At 41.5% G+C, this 21,536-nt stretch overlaps 1 protein-coding gene across 2 annotated transcripts in view; it reads left to right on the top strand.

The window, feature by feature from the left end:
• The window catches only part of Cep135 (centrosomal protein 135), a 62,299-nt gene that overhangs the window by 8,683 nt on the left and 32,080 nt on the right, over positions 1-21,536 (top strand). For both annotated transcript variants that reach the window (XM_038335773.1, XM_038335781.1), the window contains 8 exons: positions 560-644; positions 6,157-6,285; positions 8,487-8,702; positions 10,880-10,945; positions 13,501-13,639; positions 14,889-15,112; positions 18,770-18,922; positions 20,050-20,202. In XM_038335773.1, the coding sequence (XP_038191701.1) occupies positions 560-644; positions 6,157-6,285; positions 8,487-8,702; positions 10,880-10,945; positions 13,501-13,639; positions 14,889-15,112; positions 18,770-18,922; positions 20,050-20,202 (1,165 nt within the window). The remainder of the gene's footprint in view (positions 1-559; positions 645-6,156; positions 6,286-8,486; positions 8,703-10,879; positions 10,946-13,500; positions 13,640-14,888; positions 15,113-18,769; positions 18,923-20,049; positions 20,203-21,536) is intronic.

The following is a 21,536-nucleotide window of genomic DNA, read 5'->3' as shown; positions in this document are numbered from 1 at the left end:
GTTTAGTAGGCAGCTCAGGGCTGGTTAGGGTCAGAACACACATGCTTGTCCCTTGTCTCACTTAGTGATACTATTAATTTTGAGCTAGACCTTGAGTTTCCTGAGCCTAAAAATTGGTATCTGTACCTTAGAGTCGCCCTAAGGACACAGCTGAAGAGTGAGGTGATTATTGCGTAGACGTGTCTGAGTTTCAAATCACTTGCCTCTCAATTGTGATCCCTCCCTCTATAAATTCAGCTCTCCAAGGTGATGGACTGTGTTTATGCTGAGGCTCTAGGAGCCTGCAGCATAGTACTGTGCCATCCCCTCCCCCTAATCCCTGGTAGCCGGAAGTGGGATTTTAGGCGACAACAATCACTTTCATGTTCCATTGTATTGTCTCCTCAACCCAAGTCTGCTCCATATGCTGACACTGGTTATCCATGTTTGTTCCATTGTATTGTGTCTTCAACACAAGTCTGCTCCATATGCTGACACTGGTTATCCATGTTTGTTCCATTGTATTGTGTCTTCAACACAAGTCTGCTCCATATGCCGACACTGGTTATCCATGTTTCAGGATTCAGGAACTTCAGGATGAAGTCCACCAGCTGCAAGAGAAGTTAGCACAGATGGAAAACGGAGTGACAAATTACAGCAAGCAGGTAGGAATTTGCTTGTTTGTGTGTCTGGGTTGAGATGTGTCCTCTGATCGTGACTAGAATTGTCTTATACTTGATATTACAGATCCCTAGTTTTAAATGTAGCCTTTATCTTTTCCAAAAAGCTTGTTAGGCGAGTAAATAGGTGGAGTAACTTTAGAGTGCCTGGTCCGTTCCCTTCATTGTTCACTGAGGTGAGCAGCAAATTTTAAATTGTTTTGGTTTTTCTTTTATTTTATTCTATTTCCCCAAATCAAAAAAAATTGCCCCAAATAAAAAATTGTATGTTGCTATGTCTATCTCAAGAATAATTTTATTTAAGTATGACAGCATATTTTTATAATTATGTTTGTTAAGAGGGCCGGCTAGATGCCTCAGGAGATAGAGGTGCTTGTCACCCAGCCTGATGACCTGAGTTTGATCTCCAGGACCCAAACGGTGGAGGGAGAGAACAGACTCCTAGAAGTTGTCCTCTGACCTCCATTTATGGGACATGCGCACACACACACACACACTCTCTCTCTCTTTCTCTCTCTCTCTCTCTCTCTCTCTCTCTCTCTATATATATATATATATATAATATTTTTTAAAAAACACAAAAGAAAATACTTTTTGTTTATTTCTTTTTTACTGAATCTGAGCCTTTGACAATTCCTCTTCTGGGATGCTGAAGTATGGCAGTTTCCTAAGGGGCAAGGACCCAACAGATGCAGTTAGATCATAACCACAGCAGGCTTCATGCTTGTGCTTTCTGTGGTGGTCTCTGGGTTAAACACCGTGCTTTATGTCCTTCTGTGCTTACCAAAGTTTAAACTGGGCAATGTTTTTTTCATGTACATGGCTATGTTGCATGATCTGTACATATAACTCTGTATGCCAGTATGCTAGTATATATAGTTTGTAAAGTACTTTGAAAATTATTTGAATTGGAAAGGAGTTAAAGAAAGTTCTAATATTGTCAAACCAAAAACCCCCACAAACAAACAGTCAAACAAACTTCTTTATGAAGGCACTAAAAAGATTAGTTTTCAGCCAGTGGGTTATGACTTCTTTGGGGTCAAATGACACTCTCACAAGGGTCACGTTATCAAATATCATGTACATCGGATACTTACATTTTGATCCATAGCAGTAGTAAAATTAGTTATGAAGTAGCAATGGAAACAGTGTTGCGGTTGGGGTCGGTACAGTGTGAGGAGTTGTAAGGGCGGCAGCAGCAGGAGGCTGAGAGCCACTGCACTCATCTCACTGGGCCGTGACTTGGGGATCAAAAGCTTGCCTAGCATTAGGCACCGGATTCAATTCTTAGCATAGCAGAAAATGGAAAAAAAAAAGCACAAATTGAATGTGGTTGTGTTTTTTTCAGTTTATAACTACGTTTTCCCAAGTACTTTCTGAACAGAAGCTGCCCAAGCCTTGCAGTCTCTGAGGTGGCTGAAGTGTTTGGAGGACGTTGCTTGGTCATGCTGGTTAAAGCACCAGTTCACTAACCATCCGTCATAGCTGTGCCCTCTCTGCTGTGCGTTCTTCTTTGGCTTGTGTTTGTTCTTCTCAGATGGTATTCCCGGTTGTGAGGGCTAGGGGTCAGCTCCGTGGTAGGCACTTACCCAGCCTGCTCAAAGCCCTGAACTGGAAACAGTAACAGCACCCCTTCGGCTATTCCTGACTTCTTCTGACAATCTATCCCCACTTTCTCAAAGTATCTCCTTGTTTCAGTGCCGTGTTCTTGCCTTTAAGTAGTTATATTTGTACTCAGGGTCTCGTAAGACTTAATGGACAGGGGGTTGTGTAGCAGTAATTTCTTGTCAGGACTGCCATCTCACAAATAATGACCGGGAGACTTATTATTGTGATTGCTTGGCCTTGGCTATGTTCCTAACTAGTTCTTATAACTTAAATTAACCCATATTTCTTAATCTGCATTTTATCACATGATTTGTTACTAATATCTGTATTGTCCATCCTGCTTCCTCTGCATCTGGCTAGCGATTCCACTTTTCTTCTTCCTAGAGTTCTCTCTTTCTCTGCCTGGAAGTCCTGCCTATACCTCCTGCCTAGCTGTTGGCTGTTCAGCTTTTTATTATACCAAATCACAGCAATATATTTTTACATAATGTAAAATTTCCCCCTTCTTGTCTAAATAAAATGAAAAGTTTTCACTCTAATACAGTAAAATTATATATGATAAAATTATGTACAATACAAGTAAGAATTAAATTTACAATATCCACTCCATTTGTATTTGGCAAATTTGGAGAAATTGCTCTATTATCTATCTTATCTTGTTGAGTTCAAAGTTTTATTCCTAAACCATTTTCAATCATAACTTGTATTACCATCCTAAAAAAATCTTTTAGACCTTAAATATCTTATCTATTATCTATCATGACCAACCGCAACTTGTAATCAACCCTCCTAAATGATGATAAACGTCCACAATCCACTGAACAGCCAAAAACCATCCACCCCACCTCTTGGGAATGCCCAAGCATCATGTTCTCCGGACTGCTTCCTCTTGTCTGGGGGTACAGCATCTCTAGTGGACCCTGACAAAATTGGCACAATAGTCAAGTCCTGAGAGAGCTAGTGATATTATTTTTTGTTTAGTCTCTGTGTGTTTGGAAAGTGTAGAGCTTATCTGAAGTCTTGGCTGGACAGTCTTGTGAGACTGGATGGACCATCTTAGCTATCAACTGTAGTGATGAGGTGGCGGGCCTGCTTTTCATCCCGCCCGGATCCCACATGGCTAGCTTTACACCCGAAATAACAACACACAATTTGTATTCATTTAAACACTGCCTGGCCTATTAGCTCTAGCCTCTTACTGGCTAACTCTCACATCCTAACCCATTTCTAATATCTGTTTAGCACCACACGGTGGTGGCTTACCGGGAAAGATTCAGCATGTCTGACCTGGTGGCTGGCTTCATGGCAACTGACCCAGAGAGGAGAGGCATGGCGACTGCCTCACTTCCCTCTTCCTCCCAGCATTCTGTTCTGTCTACTCCACCTATCTAAATCCTGCCCTATCAAAAAGCCAAGGCAGTTTCTTTATTAACCAATGAGAGTCCTCCATCAATCAACTTTGAAGTTTTGAAGTTATTCTGATACAGATTTTGAGGAAACTGCAACAGAGGTATTTTGAGAGGTTGGATCACAGGATATTTGTATTCATTGGTGTCTGGTTCTTTTTTTTTCTGAAAACACACAAACTTTTTAAAAGGTAACGTATATGTCTGTATTAACACAAGTATGGAAAGAGTGGTGTGCTCAAGTCAGCTAAAGATGATGTTTGTTTTGTATTTGAGCAGGTAAAATGCATCTTACAACTCTGTTTGGACTGTATAACCAAACCTATATCCATGCCACATAAAAGGATGGCATATAATAATAGGTCATGAGGACTCTGTAGCCAACAGGATTTATCCTGTCTCATCTAGTCTTAGAGCTGTCCCCATAGTAAAGGGATCAGCATATGTCACCTGTCCTGTAGGGTTTTGTTTGTTTCTTGGTTTCTTTATGTCTATAACCAAGATTTTTAGGAGGTTTCCCCCAATCAAATCTGGTCTTTATTAATTTTGAAGAAATCCATAGCTTTTTGTTTACTGTGGAAACAAAGGCATAGCCTCTCCCCCAACACAACATATTTTCTGACTTCCAATCTGAAGTTAAGACTTTCTAAAAATATATAGACTGGCTTAACTTATCAGTTTCCATAATCCAGTGTCTCTCAATAGCTGTTCCTTTTTGTTCATTAACATTTAAACAATTCAAAGTCAACAAAACACCATATAGGATCTAGACTGTATTTTCCATCTTAATGTGGCTTTTTCCTTTGTTACTTTGCTCTCTCTTTAAAGACTATTATTTTTAAACTATTTTTCTATGACTGTTTATACCTTTTTTTTTTTCTTCAGCATCTAAGTACATTTTTAAGCACACTGTTGCCTATTCAGAGTTTTTCTTGGTCTGGACGTGACTTTTTGCACATCTGCAGCCTCCTGTGACCACATGAGCCAGATCTTAACCTGCTAGGCTACTTCCCAGCTTAGCACATGGCACACTGGAAGCTGGCTCTGCCACCTTCAGTTCCGAGAGCCTAGTCTCATGCCAAAGGGTACTGGCTCTGGAGCCACATTTATCTTTCCCAGCTCTTGGAATTTGTTGTGTCCACCTGCAGCAGGCATTTGTACCCAGTGCCAACTGCTCATGTGTTCAGCTGTGCAACAAGGCTTGAAAGAGCCATGCCTCTACGCTGAGCCTACCCAGGAGACCTGTTGCCAGGAAGCTTTCTCAAGCCTTATGTGTAAAGTTTGGCCATTAGCTTAGGCTTGTCCCGCTAGCTCTTATAACTTAAATTAACCTGTTTTTATTAATCTGTGTTCTTCCATGTGGCCTGGTTGCCTCTACTCTCTGCTGTATGTCTGACCTCTTCAGTGTCCCCTGATGTAATCCACACACCTAGATTCCTCTTTTTCTTTCTCTCTCTCACCAGAAACCCTGTCTCCTCTCCTGCATAGCTCTTGGTCATTCAGCTCTTTGTTGCACCAATCACTGCAATATATCTTTACATAGTGTACAAATATTCCACATCAAGGTTGTATTTGTTCATTGCTCAATTCTTCACACTTCTCTCCAGTCCAGTCATGCTGAGTCATTTCTGCTGCCTCTGATATTTCCCATGATTTTGTGTATGGGTGTTGCTGCCTGGAGCACCTCTTTTTGTAATACAGCATTGCTATAGTCTTTATGGACATCCTGCATTTAGCAAGGTCTTTGGTGATGTTATAGGTACAAACATAGAATTCAGAGTGGGCCACTTCATCCCTTAAGTACTGGTTCTGTAATGTACATTTCCTTTACTCTTCTGTTGAAGACCTGTTAGGCAGCAACTGTTGGGGTATTTGCTAGTACTCCCTTTTATCTTCTCTGTTCCTGGAATTCAAAGTCCATCCATCAGTGTGTTCAGTAATCATTGAATTGAATCTTTTTTTTTCTGAATTGGGAGAAAACAAAGTGTGTGTGTGTGTGTGTGTGTGTGTGTGTGTGCATTTTTCCAATTCTTGCATGTGAATTGGTATCAATTTATTAATTAAATTCACCCCAGTTTCTTATCTTTTTTGATACTGAATTTGGTAGCAACTCAGTTAATATTTTCCATTTATTCCAACATTCATCCATTCTAGCAAGTGCTGAAGTATGTCAGCATTATTCCAGTGCTTGAACATGTGTATAATCTGCCACGACATTTCTGTTCTTATAAACAATTTCCTAATTTTAGAGGAGAGAAAAAAACCTCAAAAGTCAATTAGAATCAAGTCCATAAGAGCACTGATGGGAGCTATGCTGATACTATAGCATTGGTGTATTCTGTGTTTTCACACATGTATGGACTCCAGTATAAACAGTAGCTGCTTGTGTGCATTGTTGGTACATAAGGAAATATCATATCCAACCTAAAATTCCGGGTTCAAGATTTGCTTCACACCCAATTTTATCAACCTTATATCCTCAGATTGAGCTAAGAGAACGAGAAATAGAGCGACTATCACTTGCTTTGGATGGCGGCCGTTCTCCTGATGTCCTGTCTCTGGAGACTAGAAATAAAACCAATGAAAAGCTTATCGCTCACTTAAATATCCAGGTAATGGCTCTCAGGGCTGCTTCCTTGAGTCTGTAAAAATCTGAGGTTCTTAAAATGACCTGTGGGTTGATAAAAGTGGCAGGCTTGTTCACTGAAGTATTTTTATAAGGGAGTTTATATTATTTATTTATATTTATAGGGGAGTTTTATTATTTATAAGGGAGTTTTTATTTGTTTTATTCTTTTTGAGACAGGGTCTTACTATATAACCTTGGCTGACTAAAACCCTCTATGTAGACCAGGCTGGCCCTGAACTCACAGAGATCCGTCTGCCTCTGCCTCTCCAGTTCTGGGATGAAAGGCATGTACTCTGGGGAGTTTCTGACAGAGCAGAGTATGTAGAAATGAGGAGTATCTTTGAGAGACCAGAATTCCTAATGAGCAGCAAGTAAGATGGGTCTAGTGTTACAAACATAAAAGAAGGCCATAGTCTCTGGGCAGTGCCTTCAGTTTGCTCTTTAAAAACCCATGAATGAGAGAGGTGTGGTGACGCACTCTTGTAATCTTGTACTTGGGAGGGAGAGAGGCAGGAAGGTTGGTTTATGGCCAGTCTCAGCCTCATAGTAAATTGTATACTATCATGGGTTACATGAGACCCTATCTCAAAAGAACAAAGCGACAAAATATATAAATATATAGAGAAAAATCAGAAGGCTTTGTTTTAGTATATTTTAAAATATACTAACAAAGTTTATCTTTGTGTCTTGGGGAATTCTTGGTGACTCTGTATTTTTAAAAACTTAATGACTATTTCATACTGTAAAAGATAATTTTAAGCCGGGCGGTGGTGGCGCACGCCTTTAATCCCAGCACTCGGGAGGCAGAGGCAGGCGGATCTCTGTGAGTTTGAGACCAGCCTGGTCTACAAGAGCTAGTTCCAGGACAGGCTCCAAAGCTACAGAGAAACCCTGTCTCGAAAAACCAAAAAAAAAAAAAAAAAAAGATAATTTTAAGGTAGATATATGCTTATATATGCTATAAGTTATAGATTATGTATTGTCTATGATATATGCTGCATGATGCACAATATTATCCACTTTGTTCTTTGTATACATATTATACAGCATATATTAACATGTAATGTATTATCGACTGTTAATGTGATAGTGTAGCTTGGTAGTAAAAGCTTGTGTAACACGCAAGTCTCAAGTCCAACCTCACCACTGCCAAGAAGTAGTAACATAGATAAAACGTGTAGCTTGTGTCTGCTTGCACCAGGCTTCGACCTGAGATGAAGAAGCAGAAGAGCTCTATAAGGTGTGACATGGGTGCTTAGAAGTTTAGATACGGGGCGGGGCTGGGGAGTCTGTGTGTATGTAATAGGTGGAGTTTGCTCAGAGACAGTGGAGGCAGCATTCAAATACACTGTCCAATGGAAACGTGAGTCCAGACAGATGGGATGCAGTATAATTGCAAACAATGTATTTATCCCAGTATGTCCCAAACTTCATTTCAGCGTGTGATAGTTTTACTTTTCTAAAACAACAACAACAAAAACCCAGACAACAGCAACAACAAAACCCCGGAACTTTGAAGCTTCATGCGTTTTACACTTATAGTACATCTTAGTTTAGAGTCGCCATGTTTAAAAGTGCTTGGCAGCTACATCTTGATGCTAGTAGCTACTGTATTGGACAGCACAAGCTAATGTCATTGTGACAGCCTTGTTGTATTTTTTTTTTCTTTTTTCTTTTTTTGGTTTTTCGAGACAGGGTTTCTCTGCAGCTTTAGAGCCTGTCCTGGAACTAGCTCTTGTAGACCAAGCTGGTCTCGAACTCACAGAGATCCGCCTGCCTCTGCCTCCCGAGTGCTGGGATTAAAGGCGTGCGCCACCACCGCCCGGCTGGAACTAGCTCTTGTAGACCAGGCTGGCCTTGAACTCACAGAGATCCGCCTGCCTCTGCCTCCTGAGTGCTGGGATTAAAGGCATGCATCACCACCGCCCGGCTGCCTTGTTGTATTTTTATAGCTCTGTTGGGAACAAGTTCACATAAATTTCTTATCCTTTCCTTCTGTATTTGAAAAATAAAAGCCAGTGGACATGTATTTTCATTGAGGTACACATTGTCAGTTTGGCAAAATAAAAGTATTTAGGGTTACACATACAAAAATAGCTTCATTTAACTTCAGCATCTTTTAAAATGCAGTTATTTAGAACTTTTAGTTTGAAACTTTATCACGCGATTGTAAATTGGATTCAGGTTGACTTCCTTCAACAAGCTAATAAAGAGCTGGAGAAGCATATTCAAGAGCTGGTGGAAACCAAGGAAACAGTGACAAGCGAAGTTGTGAACCTCAGTAACAAGAATGAAAAGCTCTGCCAGGAGCTCACAGAAATCGACCAGCTAGCGCAGCAGCTGGAAAGGCACAAGGAGGAAGTGCTGGAGACTGCTGACAAGGAGCTTGGGGAGGCAAAGGTGATCCTGGCTCTGTGCTGTGGGGTCTCACTAGCCCTGAGCACAGTGAGCTGAGCTCGGGATAGCCATGGTCTGCTTTGGGGCTTGCTCACTGCGGACACGTTTCTGCTTTAACTCAATATCTCAAGGTTTTCTTAAGCGCTGTTCTCACCCATTAGAAGATGGCCTTTGCTGTAGTTGGTTTAGTTTTCCTGAAGCACACCTGTTCCTAGAGTAAATGTCTACACATCACCTTGATGTCCTCTGTGGCTTCCATCCTTGTCATTTTATCTCTGAAGTCTGTCCTCTTGTCAGATTTAGCTCAAGAATCCTTGAAAGATTATATTGCATGTGTGTATGTGATTATATCATGTACATGATTGTGTGTGTTTGTTCACATGTGTAGGCATACATATGTGCATTGGTGAACATGCACGTCTGTGAGCATGTGTGTGGAGGCCTGAAGCTGACATTGGCTATCTGCCTCAATCACTCTTCCTTTGTTTATCTGGGCAGGGTCTGCCTCTGACCTCAGAGCTTACTCTTCCAGCTTTGTCTAGCTTGTGAGCTTGCCCTAGGGATCCCAGCTTGGCCTCCTTAGTGCTGGGATTAGAGGTGGTTGCCATACCTGCCATATGGATACTTGGGATCTGCACTCTGGTCAAGCCTATGCTGCTTGTGGTTCACTAATGAGCCATCTTCCCAGCCCCCAAAGGTATTATTAAAACATTTTCCTTGCAGATTTTATAGTTGGTAGCTACTTCATCATCTTTCCACTGAAAAGATGCACAGGGTGAAATTTGTTTGTAATATTTCTCTCTTACAATTAATAAGACACCCACAGGAAACATACTCAGTGCTGAAAGACTGAAATCTTTTACTCTGGAATTAGGAACAACTCCAGGATACTTTTATTATTTCTGATTATCATAGTACTGAGTCAGATGTGGTGACTGCCTAGAAATCCCAGCATTTGCAGAGAGACTGAAGCAGGAAGACTGTGTGTTCTAGGCTAGCTTGCCATACACTATGAAACCATATCTAAAACTAAAACAGTACTGTGAGGCCTTCTCAGCAATTAGACAAATAAATAAATGAAGCAGAATAAAGTAAAGGGCATACACTTTTCAAAGAAATAGTAAAAATTTTTGTTCATATGTTATATGACCTTAATTGTGGAAAATTCAAAGATTTGAACACAATAAGATAGAATAAATAAGTTTAACAAATTGCATCTTACACAAACACACAAATCACATACAATTTTGTATACTAAAAATAAAGAAAATCCAATAAAGAAATTAATTAATCCATTTGCAGCTACATCAGCAAGAATGAACTTAACCAGTTAGGTGAAAACTTTAGACATACTAGAACATTTATGAAAATTAAAGGGCATGTAAGTGGAAAGGCATCCTGTGTGCATTCATAGGTTGTAAAACCACATAGTCTATGAAGTCAACTCAAGTCCTATCAGGATGCAGTGCCAGTTTTTCTAAAGTGGAAAATAGTCTGGAAGTGTATATGGACTCTCAAGAGACTGCATGGCCAAACAGTCTGGGACGAAGATGTGGATTGGGGACGTAACCCAGTTCGCAGAGTGCTTGCTTACATGCACGAGGCCCTGGGCTTGTTCTTCAGAACTGGGGGGAAGGTGTGGGGGTATATAATTCATATAGTTGTGATTCCGCGTTTCCGGTTTTAGTACATTACTATCCTCTTGTGTCTTTCCTCCCTTGTTCCACTCCTTTTTGTACATTCTGTGCTTCCACATGCACTGCACTGAATGTGACATCCTTGTCAAGGATGGCCCCTTGACAAGGCCCATAGATGTCAACTTGATGCAACAAAAGATGCCATTGGATCACAGTATTTCAGTGGTTTCTGCTCTCTTAGTTGTGGTGTAAGAGATCCAGGTTAATCAAAGCAGGCTGAGAATATGAAGAGGATGGTTAGGAAATGAGCACCATCATTCCCCAGAGCTGAGGCCCAAATGGGAAACTTGAAGTGCTTCTCTACTTGACAAGCGAGTCCACACAGGCTTTCAGGGCAGCGCAGTGTTAGACAGAACCTTCATCTCCACTTCACCCTCCAGTCACTGAACTGGAGTCCTAGACTCTACTGACGGAGAGCGCAGACCAGCTGGTCTCACTCCTTATGCCATAGTGATGCTCACCTAATAGACTTTTTATTCCTAGAAAGAGATTAAAAGAAACCTCTGTGAAATGCGGAACCTTGAGGACAAAATGACAAAACTTCAACTGGTAAGTTGATGTCACACTGTTGCCAGTGTTTTGAGCATGGAATTGATGCCCAGATTTTATAAGTCTATTGAGAAACAATGTATATGGAGAATATTCAGTCTTTTTAGTGGACTGTGTGGTTTTGGCACAGTCACAGAATTGTAGGACCATCGCTGCTAATTCCAGAACGTCGTCATTCTGGAAAGAAACCTTATACCTATCAGTAGTCACCCCATTACCTTCTGTTTAGCCCCTGACAGCCTCTCACCTACCTTCAGGTTCTAGAGTTCTCATTCTGACTGTTTGTATAAATGGATCATGTATTGTGTGGCCTTTTACAACAGGCTTCTTTACTTAGCGTGTTTGCCAGGTTTGTGAGGTCATAGCATGAATGGGAATTCCATTCCGCTCTGTAGCTCAGTGATGAGTGTTCCACACTGTGGTTCTGCAGTCTCATAGTTTTCTCATTCTCTAATCTTTCATAGCCTGGGTTTACAGATAACACTGTATGAATATGAGACTCTGGTAGGAATTCTGTATCCCTCTAACTACTTTATGGCTTAGCAGTTTCCTAGTGATAGTAAGATCAAGAACTGGTATTTATTTGTTGTTGTTAGAACTAGTCATTCTCCTTTTAATTACTTTGTTTGATGTAATTCAAGCTATTTTTCTAGTCACAATGCTTGTCCCTGTGGCCTTTGGTGAGAAAGACAGGCTTTATCCGAAGAGACTCCTCGATATAGGGGCCTGGTGTGGAATTAGGAGAATGCCTTACAGGCTAAAACTGGCCGTCACTCAGAGGTGGAAGGCTCTCTTCCTTGTGATAACCTGCTATGTTGGAAGGGTTCCCTGTATGATTAGAAGCAAAGACCAACAGAAACTTGGATCTCTTGGTTATGTATAGTCTACACTGCTGTTTTCTGGTGATGTGCTGTTTTTACGGGATGGTAGCCTGTATTCACTATTTGTGGATTTTTGAACACATAGTAGGAACAGCACGGTAGTGGCTTCATGATGGACAGTGGGACTTTCAGGGGAAAGAGGTCATTCAGACTCACGGGCTGCATTTTAAATAACAGCAGGACTTATAAGAGGTGAATGATATAAACAAGAAATTTCACTCTAAACATCTTTGAGGCAGTATGCTAAAGGCATTTGGAAAGGGAAAATGAGAGAAGAGAACTCACACATACGTGTGTGTGCAAGAGGGTTTACTTTGGTTCACTATTGTCTGCACCCTGAGTGCTGAGGGCAGTCGGCAGTGCTTGTCTCAGATCCATGGTGGATTTCTGTGACATTGGCTGACACTGCCAACAGCCTCTTATATTTTCTGTTAGTTTTATACTTTATGTATTTCTGAGATAATAATTGATTGCTGATGTTCACTACGCATTTGCCATGGCAAAAACAGTGACTATATTGCTGGTCTGCACTGCTGTGCTCTTTAAACATAGGTATTAATAAGTTGTGTTGTGTACAGACCTACTCAGCCAGAGAAGTGGGACGATGTGCTAAACAAATGAGTAGCGAATAAAACGTAAGGGTTCTACCTTCCACAAAAGAGCATTGTTAGCATAGGTGTCATGGTGTGTTTGGGGTGTATGTGTTTTGCTTTTAATTTTTTTACATGCAATTTATTTTGATCATACTTTTTCTCCCCTCACTTCTTCCAAATTCCCCTTCCCTACCCAACTTTCTTATTTCTCTTTCCCACTCTCTCCCTTCCTCCAAAACAAAATAAAAACAAATGTCAAAACAAATGAAAACCCAGTAAGACAAAAAAAATTACCAAAACAAAAATAAAAATGCACACGAAAAACATGGAGTCCATTTTGTCTGACCAACTGGGCATGGGGCCTGCCTTGGCGTATGGTTAATATACAAAGGGGCACTCCATTGGACAGTACTGACTTTCCCTCTCCCAGTAGACATCAATTGCAGATAACGTCTTCATTAGGGGTGGGAGACTGTGTCCATTTTCCCTTCTCTGCTGGGCCCACATCTGGCCATGAACCCTGAGCTGGCCATGTGTGCTGCCGTAGTCTCTGTGAGTTCCTTTGTGCATCTGTCCTCTTGTGTGCAGAAGACACTGTTTCCTTGTAGTTATCCACCATCGCTGACTCTTACCAGCTTTCTGGATCCTCTTCCACACAGAGCCCTGATCCTTGTGGGGTGGGGGAGCTTGATAAAGACACCCCATTTAGAACTGAGTGCCAATGTCTCTCACTCTGTACATCACCCAATCATGGTTCTCAGTGTTAGTTCCCATCTACTATGAGAGGAAACTTCTCTGATGAGAGTTCAGCGTGGCAGTGATTAGAGTCCCGGCCCAGTATGCAGACTGGGTTCTGTTCTTTCATGGTCGGTGCATTTTGTCACAATTGAAGTGATTAAAGTAGTGCAGGTTCACACACACACACACACACACACACGTGTGTGTGTGTGTGTGTGTGTGTGTGTGTGTGTATATATATATATACATTCATATGTTACAAAAATATCCATTTTGCCTATAAGTATTAGAAATGTTTAGTAAAGTTATTAGAATATGTAATTATAGAATTACCATTTTGCAGGAATTAGACTTATGCCACAAGGAAAAGGAGAGACTAAATGATGAGCTTCTTCTGAAATCAGACCTGGAAACTGTTGTTCATCAGCTTGAACAAGAAAAAAACAGACTTAGCAAAAAATTGGAAAGTTTTGCAGTCACAGGTAAGATGCCAAATGTAAGTTAAAAAGTGACTTTGCCCTCTGTATGTTGTACTAGTAGATGATCCTTCATGCATTCGTTTAATAATAGTGCCAAGCCCTTGCTGTGAACCAGAAGTGATGCTGGGCAGGGTGAACACGATAGGAAGCCCTCCCTGGATTCTGACTAGTTGGTGCAGGAGACGCTGTTGGAATGTTTCACAATGGAAGTGTGTGCGTCTTTGAGGCAGACTAAGACCATTTGGAATGGCAGACATTGTAGTGCAGTCTTTTAAAGGAACGCTGTTATATTGCCTCAAAATCTGCACTTGGCCTCTGTCTGATCCTTCACTACTCTGTAGCTCCTCACCCCACTCCAGATGGCCTCTGTCCCCACCTCACCAGCAGAACTGCCCTGCATGAAGCCAAATGAGCCCAGCTCTTCTCGCGTTAGCTTGTTCCTTTTTAACATTTGCCACAGTTGCTCATTCCTTCTTGCTCTCCTACATCTTCCTACCTCGCTGGTCCTTCCTTCATGGGATAAAATGGCCAGTTCATCAGTTTTCTAATGTCATGGATTAGTCTTTGTGTTTAGTGAATTGTGCATCTGCTGAATAAAGAGGAAGATGGCAGCATCGAATCCATCATGAAAACGACTCTAGTCAGTGTCGTGAGTGTAGTTCCACAGGCTGAGCTCTGTGAGGCTGCCAGTATTTGCTTTGTTTTAGATCATGGAAAAGTAACTTTTACTGATAAAAACTAGTCATTGTGAGTTGGTTGTTTGTGGTGATGTATTCCTACATCCCAGGCATTTGACGGGCACAAGGGCGCTTTTGAGCCCATGAGTTTGAATCAGTCTCTACATCCTGTCTCAACAATAGTAGCAGAAAAGTAATCCTCGTGCTTCTAAGGAGAAAACAATGAGTTGTTTTGGTTCTTTGTGCATGTGTTAAACCCAAGCTCAGTGAAGTGTGAGCCTGCAGGGTTGTTGACTCTGCTTTCCTCAGTGCTCCTTGAGGATCTCTGGGAAGAGTCACTGGGAAATGCATTGCTTCTTTCATAGTGCTAGATGGTACCCAGCTGTGATGACATCAGCAGAGGGTGGCCTTCACTTGTTGGACATTATTTATTGTTGATGTTTGGCTTTGTTTTCTTCTCGTTCTCTCTATTTATTCGATATATCTGATCTTTGTGGTTGACACAGAACAGTTCAGGATTGTTTATTTATTTGACTAATCCACATTACATACACAACATTATCTTTAATTTGCAGAAAGAGAACTGACTTTGGAAGTTGAGAGGATGAGGCTAGAACATGGGATAAAACGTCGAGACAAGTCACCCTCTCGTTTAGATACATTCCTGAGAGGCATAGAGGAGGAACGAGACTATTACAAGAAAGAACTAGAAAAACTCCAGCATATCATCCATCGGAGAACTTGTTCTGTAAATTACTGTGCCCGGGAAAAGACCTCAACATTCAAATGCTCAGAAAAGGTAATACCTTTTATAAGAGTAATCAAAGGGGGATATGTGTGCATATGCATGTGTGTGATAAACCTTTTTGCTTTATTGCTGTAATAAATACAACATTATTTATACATAATTTTAAAAGTACTATCTTGATTTTTGTTTTTACAATAACTTGCAATGTGAGAGAAATCCTGCATTATTAGAGAAACTATCCAACATAAAGGACAACATTTTGATTTCTATAAATTTAGGTTGAATAGCAGAGTCATGTGAGAGGCTTTGTAGGCTTTCAGAAGCCAGAACTCAGACTCAAAATACTGGACGTTTCTGCTCTTTCCAGGATTTATGCTCTGTGACAGCTGCACTTTACCTCTGCTAACAGAGTAGCTCTGTCCTCATGGCACACAACAGCCTTTTATGTCCTTCCCAGCTTTGGTGGTCAAGTTATGTTGTAGGGAGGAGCAGGCCTGCTGCCTGGCTAGCTTACACCCGAAATAATTACACAGAAACTATATTCATTTAAACACTGCCTGGCCCATTAGCTCTAGCCTCTTACTGGCTAACTCTCACATCTTGATTTACCCATTTCTATTAATCTGTGTGTTACCACGAGGTTGTGGCTTACCGGCATGAGTCTAACCAACGTCCGTCTTGGGCAGGAAAAGCATGGCATCTGCCACACTGCCTTCTTCCTCCCAGAATTCTGTTCTGTCTACCACGCCCATCTAAGGGCTGCCCTATCAAAAGGCCAAGGCAGTTTTCTTTATTCAACCAATGAAAGCAACATATAGAAAGAAGACCCTCCTACACCAGAGTTAGAGCATCATCTCTTTCAACGACTGTTCGCGGCACCAGTACTGAGTAAAATGAGTGTGTGAGACAGTTGTGAGCGTGGAGACCTGGGGGTGCATTTAACACCTAAAAGTAGTTACTGTAAGCATGTGTAGAAACACTTGGTTAGCAGACAGCCAAGGGCTCTCTCAATCTGGATCTGGTGCTGTGGCTGTCAGCTTCCTGCTTTATGGTAAAGTGTTGAGCACAGTTTCTTGGAATTACAATAAATCGGGAAAAAAATTAGGCGTTTTCCATATCAGTGATCTTCATTATCCCAATCATTGAGCTTCTCTTGTCTTTGATGGGAGCATTTCCCCTTTAACCTTACACTCACTGTGGGTCCCAGCCTGAGTCTGAGGACAGCACGAGGAAGGCTTTGGAGCTGGAAGCCTGATGCAAGTTTCAGCTTCTTGTGCCAGCTGATGATAGACCTTGGAGAAGCTGACTTCATGCAGCCCTGATTCCTCGTGTGCAGATACAGAAACATAACTCCACCTGCTTAGAAAGATTGAATGAGGTCATCAACATACGGATCCTCTAGCATAGTATCTGGTTCCCAACTAGGAAACAGTTTGTTTCTCTATTGCTTGCTGGTTTAAAGTGGCTCTGATCTGTATGATTAAGTTCAGTAGGTGTATAATGCCTTCGATGAATGAGGCATGGACTGTAGAAATAATGATGATTGTTCCTAAATAAATCAGTATCAGAAATATATTTTATGTTAGTCGACAAAGACACTGATCTCAAATGATGATTCTGAGAAAAGTCAACAGAACAGTTCCAGTAAAAAAACGACTATGTCTGAAACACACACACACACACACACACACACACCCTCCTTGTGGTGACTTACATCTGTAACCTCAGTACTGTGGGAGAAGGAAGAGGGTTGGTATAAATTCAAGGCCAGCCTGGGTACAAAGCAAGTTCCAGGGCAGCCAAGATTATATAGTGAGACCCCATCTCAAAGTAAGAAAGGAGAAGAAAAGGGATTCTTGATATTGTACCTTTAGCACTGGGCTTGTTGCTTATTAATGTGTTGAGAATAATAGAGTGGAGAAAGGGTGTTAACATACGTTGCATAATACTAATGTAAATATTACACACAAGATACATTTGCAGAAAGTTTAGCATTTTTCCTCAAGCAGAAAAGCCAGGTGCCATACCAGGTACTGAACACAAAATGACAGAATCAGGAGCCCTGTGTGTCTGACAGAAATTCAATCTAGTAAGTACATTAATGTAAAAATTTACATCATACCCCTTTATAGTATGTAAATTTAGGGGTATATCTGCCATTGAGCTACATCCCTGGCTGCTAAGTAACTTTAATATCTCGTTTATATTAAGTGTTAATGAAGATTGTACAGGAACAATTCAGAACATACATCTGAGTTATATGGAGAATCTGGAAGGAGTCCTTGTAGAAAGTGACATTTAAGCTGAGGTATAGTCAGTAATGAAAACAGTCGTGGGTCTTTATTCATTGCCCTCTTTTTCCAGTGCGTACAAACTGCGTTCTGTAAGATGTTAGGTCACAGGTTTTCCTCTATGGTTTTCTGCTGTTGTGTAAAACAGCTTTGCCCTTTAATGCAGCCATGATATCCAGCTATGTCCATCTGGCTTTCGTTGTGCTTGTTCCCATGAGGAAGCTACCTCACACATTTCCATCACCTTCTGAATCTTCATGGTGTTGTCTCTGCTCAGTGGACATCTTTCCAGTTGTGTTACTTTACTCTTGCTGTGACAAAACACTAGGACCCAGGCAGCTTGTAAAAGAACGTGTAAATTAGGCTTATGGCTTCCGAGGGATCCACTCCATGAAAGCGGAGCAAGGGAGTGGCAGGAACAGCTGAAAGTTCACATTTGGATCCACAGGCAGGAAGCAGAAAGCATACTGCGAAAGGGAATCTTTTGAAAATTCAAATCCTGCCCCAAGTGATGCCTATTCCGTCAAGGCCACACCTCCCAATCCTTTCTAAATAGTTCTAGCAACTTAGAACTAAATATTCAAACATGAGCCTGTAGGGGCTATTATCATTTCAACTGCCACATTACTAAAGCACTTTATCTGGATTTCTATATTTAGGTCATTGACACGCTGTAAATTTACCATCCTCATGGAGATGGCTGGATCTTTTGAATTATACTATGATAGCAGATATATTCTTAGAAATGCTAGAAATCAGTGGATTGTTGGAAGAAATTTTGGTTAGTCAGTTCACATCTCAATAGATACTGACTTGTACCATTGCACAGACGGACCTCATGTGGGTATGAAGCTGGAACGACAGTTGGGGCTGTTTTACCTGAGATGCCAACTGAGATGTCATTCATAGAAGACAGTACACAAATACCTCCCTGGACTCTTCCTTGGGAGAGTTATAAAGAAGTGACTCTGAGCACTTAGCTTGCATCAAAATAACTGAAAGACTTGACAAATGTCCTATGCTCTCCTCCCAAGGAGCCCAGCATGGGCTCTCCACTTCATGTGCACACCAAGCGTCTAGGTGCTGCCTGTCTCCTGTGCAGAGGTTATAGTCTAGGTGCCACTGGTGTGCACTAGCGCAGCTCGGGGAGCACCTGTGGAAGCCGCTAATGAGATCTGCACAGGTGCTGTTATTGGCAGCCGTGCACCTTCCTGAGAACCCAAAGCCAAGGAGTTTGCACCATTCCTGCCAGTGCTTTCATCTGCTCTCATGGAATTTATCCTTTAATTACATTGAAAGAACTTCTGTTCTTCTGTCTGTGAGCCTGCTTCAGCCAGCCTTGTCACCAGCGTCTCTGTGACAGCCGCACGGTTGTAATTATAACAAATGATAATGTGGATCTGTGTAATTGTTTCAGGGCGATCACAATTCAGACATTCATCTGGTCACAAGAGAACGAGATGAGCTCCAGCGCATGCTCGAGAGATTTGAAAAATACATGGAGGATATTCAGTGCAATGTGAAGCTGCTCACAGCGGAAAGGGATAAACTCAGTGTCTTATATAACGAAGTAAGGAGTGGGTCCTAATTATTGCACAGATCTTTTCAAATCAGTTAGCTATAACGGAGCCCCTTTGTATCCTGCATGTTTTTTTGACACATGGGACTCAGGATTTTCCTTCCCAATTAAGATGATAAGTGGTAGTAGTTTGGACTGTCATCTTCTTCTCAAAACAGAAATTTCTCTTTGTTTTTCATGTTTTCCCTCTTTGTAGTTTATCAATGTGTCAGGTTGGTTAGAGATGGTCTCTTTGTTCTAAAATGAACTGAACAGACCTTAGCTGGCTCTGCCAAAACTGCCATGAACTTTAGACACGCTACCACATATCTGAGTCCTAGGGATAAACTGGATATACAGCCCCTGTTTGAAATACTGGCTCTTAAGTTAGCCTCTAATTCTGAGAAGATGGCGATGGCTTTGTCGTCGAGTGCCTGCCACACAACCCTGGGGCCCTGTGGTCAGATCCCTAACAATTCAAATCCAGGCATGCTGGCTCTCATCTGTAATGTTAACACTTGAGGGGTTAAGACAGGTAGGTCTCCAGAGCCTGTTAGCCCAGGCTAACCGGGCAGTGAGAGATGATGTTGTCCGCACACTCCCAGGGTTCGCTCTTGGGGAAAATCTGCTCTGGGGGCCAACACTGCCACAGCCTGGCCCTGCTACAGAGCCTGAGCTGGCAGACAGGGAGCTGACTGAACAAATCCTGGAGTTCATAGCTGGTGTATCCACACCTCTCTCCCATGAAATCACTCACTGTTTTGACAGGAGGGGAAGACATGGAAGTGAAAAGAGACATGTTCACTTTTGTGAGCTTTTCTAGGACTTGGCAGTGCGTTCACTGCATGGATCCACTTCCGGAGCTCCCCACAGTAGACTTGGCTCTCAGCCTTCTTGAGTCTACCTAGTTAATTCTTCTCTGTCCGTCTGCTTCTAATTTCCAGTGTTGTGTGGCCACAGCTTCTCTCACTCTTCTTGCCTTTGGGACTTTAGTATTTAATTTTAATCCTTTTACTTTTATTTTATTGGGATTTGGGAAGAAAGGGAAAGAAGCATGTATTTAATATATCCCTATCCCAAGCCCTTTTAAAAATAATGGAATATATCTAAAGTACTTTTATATTTCTTACTGCTTTAAGGCTAAGGAAGAGTTATGTGCACTGAGACAGGATTCTACTAATGTGACAGTCCCCAACAGTCTTGTTAGTTGTATGGAGAAGGAGAAAGAGCGTGCGTTATCTGACTTAAGAAGAATCACAGCAGAAAAGGAAGCTCTGCGAGAGAAGTTGGAGGTCAGTTATTCACTTATATCCTTTGAAAAGGTAATTGATTGAGTACTGGGGGAGAAAGTGAAGTAGCATGCCTTATTATACCCTTGCCCAACTGCCACCCCATGACTGCGCTTTCCTGGGAAGTTACTTAGTATATCTGTCGAGGTGGAGCCAGCATAACAGCAGCCCAAACTGAACCACCTTGTTCGTGTGTGGCCCCATAGCTAGAGTATTCCAGCATTGATTAAGTGTTGTCCATAGCTACTTTCCTACCACGGTAGCAGACTTGGGAAGTCAGAGCAGGCACATTTAGCCCCAAGACCCAAGGCATTTGCCATCAGTCCTTGCAGAAGCAATATGCCACACCCTGAATTCAGGATTGTTGTAGGTCGATAGTCTTTTCTTCTTTACTTAATGACAATAGTTATTGTTTACCTAGCAGACAGTTTACCCATTTAATGAAAGGGACAGTTCAGTGGCTTTTGCTGTCCCTTTTCTCCTTCCAGCATAATTAATCTTAGAAAAACTCATTACCACAGAAAGGAATCTTGTATCCACTATAGTAGCTTCAGTTTGCCCCAGCCTTCTCTGCTGTAGGCACTACTAATTCACTTTCTGCCTCCGTGCGTTTGCCTTCTCTGAACATTTCATATGAACTGAATCATTAAACATGATTGTTTTTTCATTTTGTGATGTTGGGCATTGAACCCAGGGTCTAGCATGTACAAGAGAATCACTCTACCACTGAGCTACCCCAGTCTGCATGTGTTTTAATGTTTGGTGTTTCTCAGCATGCTATCCTTAAGGTTCGTCCATGGGTAATGCTCGTAGGAGTGTTTGTGTGCAGTTTTCATTCCCCTTCGGTGGATTGTGAATCTTATAATTGCTCCTGAATAACTGTGGTAATACATAACAGTCCATGCGGTATGTTCTGAGTGTTCTTATTGTAGAAGCCATGGATGCTTCCACTTAATATTATGAAATAAATGCTTTGAAAGTAACTACTTAGGAACAAAAAATAAACACTTTAAGCATAGTCTATGCTACAAATCTTAGTTAAAGTTTTATACCCAAAGGCAGTGTAAGAATGTTTTTAATTGGAGTCTTTTGGAATGCTGCCTTCTAGAAATTAAAAAAAAAAAGTCAGTTAAAATTACCAGAGAGAAAGCTTCTGTGCAATATGGCACCCTTTAGCATAGCTACGCACTTACCCTTTCCGTATCTGTTGTAATGACCAGAAATGTAAAAATAGACTTTTAAAAACACCGTATTAGTGCTAACAGCTCAGAAAGGCTGCATTCTGATTAGCAGACCCTTCTGGGTTGTAGGAGGCCGGCTTTTGTGAATTTCCAAGA

This window comes from Arvicola amphibius, chromosome 1 (assembly GCF_903992535.2).
Source record: "Arvicola amphibius chromosome 1, mArvAmp1.2, whole genome shotgun sequence".
Taxonomy (NCBI): Eukaryota; Metazoa; Chordata; class Mammalia; order Rodentia; family Cricetidae; genus Arvicola; species Arvicola amphibius.
This window is presented reverse-complemented; position numbering and strand designations above follow the sequence as displayed.